The 14,029-nt window shown below is 41.8% G+C and overlaps 1 protein-coding gene across 1 annotated transcript in view; it reads left to right on the top strand.

Moving 5' to 3' along the window:
* cmc1 (C-x(9)-C motif containing 1) overlaps positions 1 to 9,795 on the top strand; it is an 88,332-nt gene extending 78,537 nt beyond the window's left edge. The window contains exon 4 of the mRNA XM_072575207.1: positions 6,954 to 9,795. Within this exon, the coding sequence (XP_072431308.1) occupies positions 6,954 to 7,074 (121 nt within the window). The 3' untranslated portion in view covers positions 7,075 to 9,795. The remainder of the gene's footprint in view (positions 1 to 6,953) is intronic.
* The last annotated feature ends 4,234 nt before the right edge of the window (positions 9,796 to 14,029 follow it).

Raw genomic sequence — 14,029 nt, 5'->3', positions numbered from 1 at the left:
GGCAGATTTGTCCATGTGGTGATTGCTAACTAATTGCTGTCTGGGGGCTTTTCAACAGTGCACCTTATGGAAGAATGCTGAATCACTGATGACATCTTCTGGATTCCCACATTTAAATGCAAATGTCTAACTCTAGAAATTCTGGTCCTCAACCGGAAACATTGACTCTGTTTCTTTCTCCATGGATTTTGTCAGACCTGCTGAGCAGTTCCAGCATTTTCTCTCTTTATTTCAGATTTATCACATCCATTGTGTTTGTTTTTTGTTGTGAAACTTGAAAGAGTTCAGAAAGATTTACAAGGATGTTGCCAGGGTTGGAGGATTTGAGCTACAGGGAGAGGCTGAATAGGCTGGGGCTGTTTTCCCGAGAGTGTCGGAGGCTGAGGGGTGACCTCATAGATGTTTATAAAATCATGAGGGGCATGGATAGGGTAAATAGACCAGGTATTTTCCCTGGGGTGGGGGAGTCCAGAACTAGAGGGCATAGGTTTAGGGTGAGAGGGGAAAGATACAAAAAGGGACCTAAGGGGCGCCTTTTTCACGCAGAGGGTGGTGCATGTATGGAATGAGCTGCCAGAGGAAGTGGTGGAGGCTGGTACAATTCAACATTTAAAAGGCACTTGGATGGGTATATGAATAGGAAGAGTTTCGAGGGGTATGTGCTAAGTATTGGCAAGGGGGACTAGATTGGGTTGGGATATTTGGTTGGCAGGACGAGTTGGACTGAAAGGTCCGATTCTATGTCTGTATGACAAGCCTGTCAGTTACAGGTTTTTAACAATGGTGAATGCCAACCACTTCATTATCAAAACTATTGTAAAATCGACATATCAGTCTTAACTGTATTCCATGACCAAATACATTTTAATGTGTTGAAGTGTTATTATTTTCATAATTCTAGTCTTTTGGGAGGCTATCTTTAAAGCAAATGTGTCTTTTCTCTCTCGTTCCATGACGGGTGGACATCACTGACATGGGCAGCAGTTGTTACCCTTCCCTGATTGCCCTTGATTGGCCATTTCGAAAGGCAGTTAAGAGCCAACTGTGTTGCTACGCATCTGGTGTCCCATCTAGGCCGGACCAGATAGGGGTGGTGGATTTCCTTCCCCAACAGAATATTAGTGAATCAGATAGGTGTTTGCAACAATTGATGGTAATTGTCATGCCAGCTTTATATATCAGTTTTCAGTTGAATTTAATTTCCATCGTTTGTTATAACGGTATTGGATCTCAGGTCCCCTGAGCCTTTGAAGGTCTCGTCCAGTGCATTACACCAGTGTCTCCACTCCTGTTGGGGCAACCACTGGAATAGAGGCTTCTGGACTCAAGAATTAGAATGCACTCTGCTTTCAGCAGAAAAGGGAGAAAGGCAAAGAGTAGTAAAGCTAAAAAAGTTACATCTTTACTGTTGAGTAATTATTTATCTTTTTTTAGTCAGTAGCCTTGATTTGAATTCAAAAAGTGAAAGAAAATTAAAATAAGGTCTACATACATTGTTTTGCAATTGACTTGGTTCTCTCAATTCAATTTTTAGAATCAAGGCAAATCATCTTTGTGAATCCCATTATTTGTGCTATACCATTTTGAATATGGCTCAAATATCCTGGAAGGATTAATATTGTTGCAAGTCTCTAATTTAAATAACAATTTAATCAGACTGTAAATAAGGATTAAAGTTGGTTTTCATGCAACAGCTGTCACCTTGTTGGATCACATTTTCTTAAAATATCTTTTTTATTAGGAGAATGTTAGGTGTTAAAAAGTGATAAGTAACTTTAACACTTCACTTACATGAGCTAGTTTTCTTGAACCAGTCTAATTTAACCCCTTTTCATAGATAGCAATTGTAATGCACATGAAAATTTTGAGATGTATTCACATTGTACAAATATTGTAGTTCATAATTTTGAAAATCAGTAATGGTCCTTGTTAGTTTCTGACCAGGAGTGAAGTCTGAATTACACTTGAGGGTTAGGAAATTTTCAAGTTATTTTAAAATTAATCACGGCATAGTGAATGATATAAAAGATAGACATTATAGAAAATTGATTTTCTGTTGATTTGAGTCATTCCAATGCAGCCTAAATTCAAATATCTTCTTCCCTGCTGGATAAGTTTGATATTGGAACTCCTCATTGAAATGTAGTGCAATATTAGTGCACTTTGGAGTACAAAATAACTATCTGACACATTGAAAATTTTAAAAATGGAGATCTGAATAAAGAAGTGTAATATGGTGCCTTCCATTAATTCTTCTTGTTCGTGGACATTCTGGCTCTAAAATGGTTTTACATGGAATGTTGGAAGTGTGATAATGGTAGAAACAGCATCTGGAACTACAGGGAACATGGAAAGCAACTGTGTACCTCCTTAACCAGTCAGCTAATAGAACGTGATAGAGAGTCGAGGAATAGGGAGAGAGAAGAGTTAAATGCGTGGCTACAGGGATAGTGCAGGAGGGAGGGATTCCGGTTTCTGGACAACTGGGGTTCTTTCTGGGGAAGGTGGGACCTCTATAAACAGGATGGTCTACACCTGAACCTGAGGGGCACTAGTATCCTTGGGGGGAGGTTTGCTAGTGCTCTTTGGGAGGGTTTAAACTAACTCTGCAGGGTCATGGGAACCTGGACTGTAGCTTTAGGGTACAGGACCTTGAGTGTAGGGAGGTTAGGAACATGGCATCGATCTCGAAGGAGGGTGCCTGTAAACAGGAAGGTGGCTTGAAGTGTGTATACTTCAATGCCAGAAGTATAAGAAATAAGGTAGGTGAGCTTGCAGCATGGGTTGGTACCTGGGACTTCGATGTTGTGGCCATTACAGAGATGTAGGTAGAACAGGGACAGGAATGGCTGTTGCAGGTTCCAGGGTTTAAATGTTTTAGTAGGGTCAGAGATGGGGGTAAAAGAGGGGGAGGTGTGGCATTGCTTGTCAAGGATAGGATTACAGCAGTAGAAAGGGGGATGGAGGAAGACTTGCCATCTGAGGTAGTGTGGGCGGAGGTTAGAAATAGGAAAGGTGAGGTCACCCTGTTAGGAGTTTTCTACAGGCCTCCTCATAGTCCGAGAGAAGTAGAGGAAAGTATTGCGAGGATGATTCAGGAGAAGAGTGAAAGTAGCAGGGTGGTTGTTATGGGGGACTTTAACTTCCCAGATATTGACTGGGAAAGCTATAGCTCAAGTTCGTTAGATGGGTCGGTGTTTGTCCAATGTGTGCAGGAGGGTTTCCTGACACAATATGTAGACAGGCCAACAAGAGGTGAGGCTATACTGGATTTGGTTCTAGGTAATGAACGAGGCCAGGTGTTAGACTTGGAGGTAGGTGAGCACTTCGGGGGCAGTGACCGCAACTCGGTGACTTTTACTCGAGTGATGGAGAGGGATAAGCGTGCACTGCAGGGCAACAGTTATAGCTGGGGGCAGGGAAATTATGATGCGGTGAGGCATGACTTAGGATGCGTGGATTGGAAAAATAAGCTTGAAGGGAAGAACACAAATGAAATGTGGAGATTGTTCAAGGAACAGCTAATGGGTGTCCTTGATAAGTATGTACCAGTCAGGCAGGGAGTAAAGGGTCTTGTGAGGGAGCCGTGGTTTAATAAGGAATTGGAATCCCTTGTGAAAGGGAAGAGGGCGGCCTATGTAAAGATGAGGCGTGAAGGTTCAGTTGGGGCGATTGAGAGTTATAAGGTAGCCAGGAAGGATCTAAAGAGAGAGCTAAGAGCAGTGAGAAGGGGACATGAAAAGTCCTTAGTTGGTAGGATTAAGGAAAACCCAAAGGCTTTCTATAGGTATGTCAGGAATAAAAGGATGACTAGGGTAGGTATCGGTCCAGTCAAGGATAGTAGTGGGAAGTTGTGTGTGGAGGCGGAGGAGATTGGTGAGACACTAAATCAATACTTTTCGTCAGTATTCACTCAGGAACAGGACACTGTTGCTGATGTGAATATTGAGTCACAAGTGATTAAAATGGATGGCCTTGAGGTACGTAGGGAAGAGGTCTGGGGAATACTGGAAAGGATGAAAATAGATAAGTCCCCTGGGCCTGATGGCATTTATCCTAGGATCCTCTGGGAAGCTAGGGAGGAGATAGCGGAGCCATTGGCCTTGATTTTTATGTTGTCGTTGTCTACGGGAATAGTGCCAGAAGACTGGAGGAGAGCGAATGTGGTCCCCTTGTTCAAGAAGGGGAGCAGGGATAGCCCGAGTAACTATAGGCCAATGAGTCTCACTTCTGTTGTGGGCAATGTCTTAGAGAAAATTGTAAGGGATAGGATTTATGAACATCTGGATAGGAATAATGTGATCAAGGATAGTCAGCATGGTTTTGTGAAGGGCAGGTCGTGCCTCACAAACCTTATTGAATTCTTTGAGAAGGTGACCAAGGAAGTGGACGAGGGTAAAGCAGTAAATGTGGTGTATATGGATTTTAGCAAGGCGTTCGATAAGGTACCCCATGGCAGGCTAATGCAAAAACTAAGGAGGTATGGCATTGAGGGTGCATTAGAGGTTTGGATTAGGAATTGGCTGGCTGGAAGGAGACAATTGATGGTATAGGTTCATCTTGGAGCGCAGTTACTAGCGGTGTTCCACAAGGATCTGTTTTGGGACCATTGCTGTTTGTCATTTTTATAAATGACCTGGAGAAGGGGCTTGAAGGCTGGGTGAGCAAGTTTGCGGATGACACGAAAGTTGGTGGAGTTGTGGACAGCGAAGAAGGATGTGGCAGGTTACAGCGGGATATAGATAAGTTGCAGAGCTGGGCAGTAAGCTGGCAAATGGAATTCAATGTAGCTAAGTGTGAAGTCATTCACTTTGGTAGGAGTAACAAGAAGATGGATTACTGCGCTAATGGTAGACTACTTGGTAGTGTGGATGAGCAGAGGGATCTTGGTGTCCATGTACACCGATCTTTGAAAGTTGCCACCCAGGTAAATAGTGCTGTGAAGAAGGCATATGGTGTACTGGGCTTTAATGGTAGAGGAATTGAGTTCCGGAGTCCTGAGGTCATGTTGCAGTTGTATAAGACTCTGGTGCGGCCTCATCTGGAGTATTGTGTGCAGTTTTGGTCGCCATACTATAGGAAGGATGTGGAGGCATTGGAACGAGTGCAGAGGAGGTTTACCAGGATGTTGCCTGGCATGGTAGGAAGATCGAATGAGGAAAGGCTGAGGCACTTGGGACTTTTCTCATTGGAGAAAAGAAGGTTTAGGGGAGATATGATAGAGGTGTACAAGATGATTAGGGGTTTAGATAGGGTTGACAGTGAGAACCTTTTTCCACTAATGAAGTCAGCTGTTACTAGGGGACACAGCTTTAAATTAAAGGGTGGTAGGTATAGGACAGATGTTAGGGGTAGATTTTTTACTCAGCGGGTTGTGGGTTCATGGAATGCCCTGCCAGTAGCAGTGGTGGACTCTCCCTCTTTATGGTCATTCAAGCGGGCATTGGACAAGCTTATGGAGGTTATTGGGCTAATGTAGGTTAGGTAGGCTTCAGTCGGCGCAACATCGAGGGCCGAAGGGCCTGTACTGCGCTGTATTTTTCTATGTTCTATGTTTAATTAGGAAAGAAGCAATGCAAGGACTGAAATGATGTGTAAACTAAAATAGGTGAATTTAATATTGATTCAGAAGTAAAAAAAAAGGTGGAAATGTAAGACTGGCTGAGGAGACAAAAGTAAAAGATAGGAAAGTATTTTTTAAAATCAAAAATATATGCTTTTTGTCTTAACAATTAAAACTGAAGGAATGTGAATTCACACTTGTAATAGTTAAATTTTCAGGGCCATAGAAATGGATTGATAGTAATTAAGGCTGACAATGTCATTAAAATGACAATTCCACGAGTTTTTTTTGTGGTATGTTTGGTTTGTACCTGTTTAATATTACAGCCACTTTAATGGCATTTACTGGATGTCAGCATTGAGGTAGGCGCACACGATGTGATTTTACAATGTAATAGTGCAACTTGGACACCAATTTTTGGATATCCAGATTTCATCATACTTCACCCCTTTTCTAAAGTAGCTTTACCATTCTTTCATAAATAATAGCAAGCCCATTAGCTTCACTGTATTTTGAAATCAAATGGAGTCCAACTTCCAGATTCTCATGGTACGTGCATGCTGCTCATTTTTGAGAGATAATATGTAATATGCCTTGACATTTATGAAACCCATTCATTGCCATAGCATCTATTGCACCTATTCAGTATACAATATGTTACTGTGCATGGCATATAAAATGTGTGTACCCATGACTGTCATAATTGTTTTGATTTTCGCTATTCAGACTTTTTATTTTTAGTTTGTGGTGTGTAACTCTCTGTAGACATGATTTTTCCCTCCCTGAAGAGGGGGAGTTGGCCCTCGAGAGAAGCTCACACCTTCATTTCCACCTCACTAATTACATTCTGGGAAATAAGATCCTGGTGACTTTTGACCTGACACTAATTAAGATCATTAAGTAGCTAATTAATGGCCATTTAGGATTTCAATCTGTCACCTCCCTAGTCTTCAGTACCCAGAGGCTGCAAGCCTCTGATTCATGAACAATTTATGACAATCCAGAGCAACTGTTTCAAGACCTGTGATTCGCTGAGAAGCGTAAGCTCTGATTATTGGCATGTGATGGGTCAAGATTTATCAGGAGCAGCGGTGAGAATGCTAGATACCATCTAACACTCTGACTGCCACTTTGTCACCTGAAGACTTCGTCACCTGGATTCTTTTTCTGCAACCAAATTGTTAATTTAATTGAATGTGTGGATTTCCAAAATACAGTTCCTGGAAAATGGTATTTTTGGTAAAACATGGAAAGCATTTTCAGTGCTGCATGCACAATGTTTTTATATCTTAAAAGCATGTTTCACAGTCATATGGTCTACATGTATATTTTCATTTCATTTTACTATAAATTAATCTTACACGGATGTTGTTTTTCTCGTTCTTACAAGTTATAAAGATTCAGCATTATATGAAGAATGTAAACAAGAATACCTAAAGGAGAGGGAAGAATTCCGTCAAACTGGAATTCCTTCTAAGAAAAGGCAGCAGAAAGTACCCAGCAGCATGTAGAATAAGCCAATTGAAGAAGCCAGAACTGAAGAGGGAACATTTACAGAAATCTGTTCATTGTGAAGAATCATTCATCATGTTTGACAAATACAGTTTTACAATTGCTATATTATGTCAGATTGATTTTTGGAATTTTTTAAATTGGAAAATTGAACTATTACTGTTTGTAGATTCAGCACTTTTCAAATTTTATAGCATATATTTCTTTGTTTCTTTCATGCAGAATTCCATAATTATAGACTAAGGCATGTGATTCAATTAAATTGTCCAAATGTCAGTATATCTTGTGCTGATCAGAATGTAGCTTCTCTGTCTGTCTTTTTTCGCTGGATACTTTCACTGTTTTGTAAGAGGTACATGTTGGCTGGTTCACACTCCTAAAAGGATCTCTGGCAACTGCTGAAGGAAAGATAAACTGGTTTTCTTCAGGAAGAAAGTTTTACTGTACACTTTACCATAGAGAACTGTGAGAACTCCTGAGTTGGTGGAGATCTGGAGGCAGTTCACATCCCCAAGTTGTTCAGCCAATCAATCTCTCAGTTTTTGGCAGGTAGAAGGTACCAAAGCTTTGTCATTACTACCTTGTAACTACTGCTTACATGAGTGACTCATTCATTTGCTCCATAACGTTTTTTTTCCCTTTTGTATAGACAGATCTCATTGCTTCAGTTGTTTTGAGATGAGGATTTTGCCGCAATAAAAACCAGTCGTCCAAACTCACCCCGTATCACTCAATGTTAGGACCCCATATGCTCAGCCATTGGAACTTTAAGCAGGACGTCCATGAATCCAACCAACATTGTACCTTGGAGAAGTCGATCATTGGAGAGGAATGACTTCTCTTTGCTGAACTTGCTGTGCCCTTATATGGTATTCTCAGTTTCACTTAGGATTTGATCTTACTTTATGAGGGAGGAATTATTTGAATTTCTTTGTCAATTTCAGTCTGACTGTACTGTAATTACTTTATCTACCAGGTATGCTTCCACAAAGTCTCTTGCCTAAGTCAGTTTAAATGTTTTTGCTGCAACCCTGATGATATTTGAGTATAGATATTGTACCTACCATTCTCCCTGAGAAACAGGAAGAATGTGATTCTGTAAAAACTTCAACAAGGGACAGCTCAGCTGGACAGTGATCAACAGCAGTCTGTTCAACTTGATTGGTGGCAAATATTACCAAATGCTTTGAAAGCATCGCTCACCCACAGCATCAGTCCAGGCTGACACCATCGTGCTTAGCTGTGCCCACTGGGAGCAATGCCAACTAATAGGCAGAAGTGTAGGAAATCTAACTCTTAGAATACTGGGTTTTTCTTTTTGCCAAACAGGACATTTAACATTAGTTATCCTGTTTGCAGAGAGTTGGCCTTGGCACTAACCCCCAACTCCTTCACAGCCATTCAATACTGATTAAACACTGCAGAAAATATTTCATGACAGCAGGAGGTGGTCACTAGTCTTTCCTCCTCACTGACCCCAGGCAACAATTTGTTATTTTACCCTCAAAATCAATATTTGACGTACCAACACTTTGTGTAAGGGCACCTGCAAGTCCCTAACAAGGTGGCATGGTGGCTCAGTGATTAGCACTGCAGCCTCACAGTACCAGGGACCTGGGTTCGATTCCAGCCTTGGGTGACTGTGTGGAGTTTGCACCTTCTCCCCGTGTCTGTGTGGGTTTCCTCCGGGTGCTCCAATTTCCTCTCTAAGTCCAAAGATGTGCAGGTCAGGTGAATTGGCCTATAGTGTTCAGGGATGTGTAGGTTGGGGCACAAATAGAGTAAAGGGAAATGGGTTTGGGTGGGATATTCTTCGAAGGATCACTGTGGACTTGTAGGGCCTGTTTCCACACTTTAGGGATTCTATGGAGTACCTATTCTGCATAAATGCAAAACACTTTTGTGCACTTTCACATCTTTGCACACCATTTGCCTCACTTCACCTCTTGGCACAACTGTCACATGCAACTCAACTAACTGCTTTATCGTCATAAAACACAAACGTCAACCTCTTTAGCTTTGTTCTGAGGTACCTTCTGCCATCCTATTGTTACAGTTTCCCAATTGTAATATGAGTTTACGTAAGGCAGCACTAAAGGAGGTCTTGAGGTCAGATAATCACCAGAGGGTGAACTAGAAAAAGAGAGAGAAAACAACCAGGTCATAGAGCACTGTTGACCTAATGCTCAAAACCAAACCCTCCGGTTTCTACCCTGACCACTATCTCTGTTACTAGCTCCCCTCCAGTCTGTGTGTGTGTGTGTGTGTGTGTGTGTGGATGAGGGTGGGGGGAAGGGGATGTGTACAGGGGGAGGAATAATGATGTACAAATGTCAGATGGTAATAGCTCAAGTCCATAGTTAGCCATGGTGCTGTATATCATGACAGCAGTATATACGAGAACTTTGCCTATTCCACCTCAGAGTGCCCTGACACATTTTGGTGGGGGGTGAAGACAGGCTGCACAGGATATCCTGCAGAGGTGCAGCCATCATTAGCTCTTTGAGTCAGTTGCCATTAGGTGGGGCCTGCCTTAGCCCCTGATCCTTTTGTACAACCTAAGAAGCCAAATGTGCACCTAGCCCTTCCACACAACCTGAGAGAGGGGTGAAGAAGACCGAGTTAGGCACAAGGGGCAAGACCAGGTAAGAAAATGTTGAAAGTTGCATCATTGATAAATTTTGATTTTCTTTGAATAAAATAAATATTTTTGAAATTTTTGCAAATTTCTCGTGTATCGTTCCATGTGCCATGATAGTCTTTTAGGAAAAAGAACGCTCATTTGTTTGTGGGGGATTGGAGAGATTTTATGGAATCTGCAAGAGCAGAATGTGCAGCCTACACATTGAACTAGGAAAAAATGGCGATTTTCCAACAGTGGGTTGAGATGCAGATGCAAAGTCAGTGGTATAGTTTCAGTATATATCAGGCTTTACACAAGTATGTGGTGGGTTCTTAAATGTAACACATTTACATGCTATGAATAGTTATGAATGTATAACTTTTAAAAATCAAGTTCTACCCTCAACAAAATAATAGCAGTGCATGAGAATCTTGTGCCATCTAGTTTGCCTTAATGTAAAAGTGGTGTGCACCCATTGGCTTTGTGTAATTTTATCTGAGATCTGCAATTTTCCTTATTGACCTCTACAGCATGAAAAAGAGGAGAATTGCAGTTTGCATGAAGCATAAGATGCTTCATGAAGAACAGAGAAAATGGTAAAAGAGGGGGAGGTGTGGCATTGTGACAGTATTACGGTTTGAGGACTCCTCTACTGAGGTAGTATGGGCTGAGATTAGAAACAGGAAAGGAGAGATTACCCAGTTGGAAGTTTTCTATAGGCCTCTGAATAGTTCCCGAGAGGCAGAGGATAGGATAGCAAAGATGATCCTTGATAGTGAGAGTGACAGGGTAGTTGTTATGGGGTCTTTAACTTTCCAAATATTGACTGGGGATACTCTAGTTCAAGTACTTTAGATGGGTCAGTTTTTGTCCAATGTGTGCAGGAGGTTTTCCAACACCATATGTAGACAGACCAACAAGGGGCGAGGCCACATTGGATTTGGTACTGGGTAATGAACCCGGCCAGGTGTTAGATTTGGAGGTACATGAGCACTTTGGTGATAGTGACCACAATTCAGTTGTGTTTACTTTAGTGATGGAAAGGGATACGTATATATCACAGGGCAAGAGTTATAGCTGGGGGAAAGGCAATTAGGCAAGACATAGGATGAGAAGGAAACTACAGGGGATGGGCACTATTGAAATGTGGAGCTTATTCAAAGATCTGCTAATGCAGGTCCTTGATAAGGATATACAGGTCAGGCAGGGAGGAAGTGGTCAAGCACAGAAGCCATGGTTTACTAAGAAAGATAAATCTCTTGTCAAGAGGAAGAAGGCAGCTTCTATTCGATGAGATGTGATGGTTCAGTTAGGATGCTTGAGAGTTACAAATTAGCCAGGAAAGACCTAAAGAGAGAGCTAAGAGGTGCCAGTAGGGGACATGAGAAGTTGTTGGTGGATAGGCTTTCTATAGGTATATCAGGAATAAAAGAATGACTAGAGTAAGATTAGGGCCTATTAAGGATAATAGTGGGAAGTTGTGCATGGAGTCAGAGGAGATGGGGAAATGGGTACTTTACAAATGAATACTTTTTGTCAGTAATCACACTAGAAAAAACAATGTGGTCGAGGAGAATACTGAGATACAGGCTACTACACTACATGGGATTGAGGTGCGTAAGGAGGAGGTGTTATCTATTTTTACACTTTCCAGAATTGCTAAGTCCCCTAGGCTAAGTGGGTTTTATCCTAGGATTCTCTGGGAAGCCAAGGAGGAGGTTGCCGAGTCTTTGGCTTTGATCTTTATGTTATCATTGTCTACTGGAATAGTGCCAGAAGACTGGAGGATAGCAAATGTTCCCTTGGACAAGAAGCAGGGTAGAGAAACATGCTGGAAATGATAGACCTGTGAGTCTTACTTTGGTTGTGAGTAAAGTGTTGGAAAGGGTTATAAGAGATAGGATTTATAATCATCTAGAAAGGAATAATTTGATTAGGGATAGTCAACACAGTTTTGTGAAGGGTAGGCCGTGTCTCACGAACATTATTGAGTTCTTTGAGAAGGTGACCAAACAGGGAACGAGGGTATATGGATTTCAGTAAAGCATTTAATAAGGTTCCCTACGGTAGGCTATTGCACAAAATATGGAGGCATGGGATTAAGGGTGATTTAGCGATTGGATCAGAAATTGGCTAGCTAAAAGAAGACAGGGTGGTGGTTGATGGGAAATATTCATCCTGGAGTTCAGTTACTAGTGGAGTGCCACACGGATCTGTTTTGAGCCAATTGATGTTTGTCATTTTTTTAAATGACCTGGATGAGAGCAGAAAAGGATGGGTTAGTAAATGACAGTAAGGTCGATAGAGTTGTGGACAGTGACATGTTGTAGGTTACAAAGGGACATAGATAAGCTGCAGATCTGGGCTGAGAGGCGGCAAATGGAGTTTAATGCAGGAAAGTGTGAGGTGGTTCACTTTGGAAGGATCAACAGGAATAAAGATAACTGGGCTAATGGTAAGATTCTTGGTACTGTAGATGAGCAGAGAGATCTTGGTGTCCACGTACATAGATCCTTGAAAGTTGCCACCCAGGTTGATAGGGTTGTAAAGAAGTCATATGGTGTATTAGATTTTATTAGTGGAGGGATTGAGTTTCAGAACCATATGATCATGCTGTAGCTGTACAAACTCTGCTGAGGGCCATATTTGGAGTATTGTGTATAGTTCTGGTCACCGCATTATAAGAAGGATGTGGAAGCTTTGGAAAGGGTGCAGAGGAGATTTACAAGAATATTGCCTGGTATGGAGTGGAGGTCTTACGGGGAAAGGCTGAGGGACTTGAGGCTATTTTCGTTAGAGAGAGGTGACTTAATTGAGACATATAAGATAATCAGAAGGGTTAGATAGGGTGGACAGTGAGAGCCTTTTTCCTCAGATCACATTGGCTAGCACGAGGGGGACATAGCTTTAAATTGAGGGGTGATAGATATAGGACAGATGTCAGAGTAGTAGGAGCGTGGAACACACTGCCTGCAACAGTGGTAGACTCACCAACTTTAAGGGCATTTAAGTAGTCATTGGATAGGCATATGGACGAGAATGGAATAGTGTAGGTTAGCTGGGCTTCAGATTGGTTTCACAAGTCGGTGCAACATTGAGGGCTGAAGGGACTGTACTACGCTGTAATGTTCTATGTGCTATAACTGGCAATGGTGAGTCAGTCATGGGGTTTGGGATGAATGTGGGGTGGGTTCAGGAGGAGTGAGGGTTTGGCACCCTTTGAATGATGGGGTGGTGGGGTTAGTCAGTCAATACATGAAAGGCAGAGAGGGCTGTAGATGCTGGAGATCAGAGTCAAAAAGTGTGATTCTGGAAAAACCCAGCACTCTCCTGCTCCTTAGATGCTTCCTGACTCGCTGTGTTTTTCCAGCACCACAATTTTTGATATGCAAGGCAGTGCCAGCGCTATCCAAATGTCTGAGTATCTCAGGTTGTTGTTGATTCTTACAGGGCTTTGAGGTCGGCATGTAACAGTTCGGTTATCCCACAGAGTGATCTTGGCTAACAGTATTTACAATGGTATTTACGAAGATAGATATAGGACAGATGTCAGAGTAGTAGGAGCGTGGAACACACTGCCTGCAATAGTGGTAGTATTTACGAAGGCTAGGCCAGCTGAAACTGAGTTCAACCATGCCCCACAGAGTAGAGAGTATGATACTAGCTTGAACATTTGCTATAAAGTAAACAAAAAATCGCAACATTCCTTTTCCCACAATGAAGGGAATGCCCTTCATTCACTTGTAACAATCAGTCCATACCAACCATGAAACATATAAGTGCATCTAGCTCTCTAAGTACCAATAAATAGTGATGATGCACATATGAATAAAGTAAAATCAATGTAGCAATAAATGATATTAAATTTTGAAAAACAACAGGACTATTTTATGCTTCCAATAAATCTTTATGTAGCAATGGAGTTGGACAGAGTTTGGCCATAACGCACAGGTCACTCTGTTTGACCAGGAGATTTACGTATTTATCTATTTGCTGCTGCCATATTATAAGCAGATGGCAGATTTCATCACTGAAGAGTATCCCAACTATGGAATTGCGCATGTCTTCCATGAACACCAATGGGACTGTAAATTTTAACTAATTGAGTAGGGGAAGGAAAAACACAAGTAGTGGACACTTCTAGTTCCATGATTGGGAATGGAGTGCACTGACAAAACTGTGTCCTTGGTGTGAACTCAGGTCATGCTCTGTAATGTTTCGTTGGATGATGAAAACCTGATTCTTGCAGAATGTTAGCATTAAGTTGCATGCCCATCAGAAAAGGCATGCCTTGTCCTGAAATCAATCTGAGGTAATGTTTAGGAGTAGGG

The sequence above is a fragment of the Chiloscyllium punctatum genome, chromosome 8 (assembly GCF_047496795.1).
Source record: "Chiloscyllium punctatum isolate Juve2018m chromosome 8, sChiPun1.3, whole genome shotgun sequence".
In the NCBI taxonomy this organism is placed as follows: domain Eukaryota; kingdom Metazoa; phylum Chordata; class Chondrichthyes; order Orectolobiformes; family Hemiscylliidae; genus Chiloscyllium; species Chiloscyllium punctatum.
The sequence above is the reverse complement of the archived record's forward strand: the minus strand, read 5'-3'. Positions and strand labels throughout refer to the sequence as shown.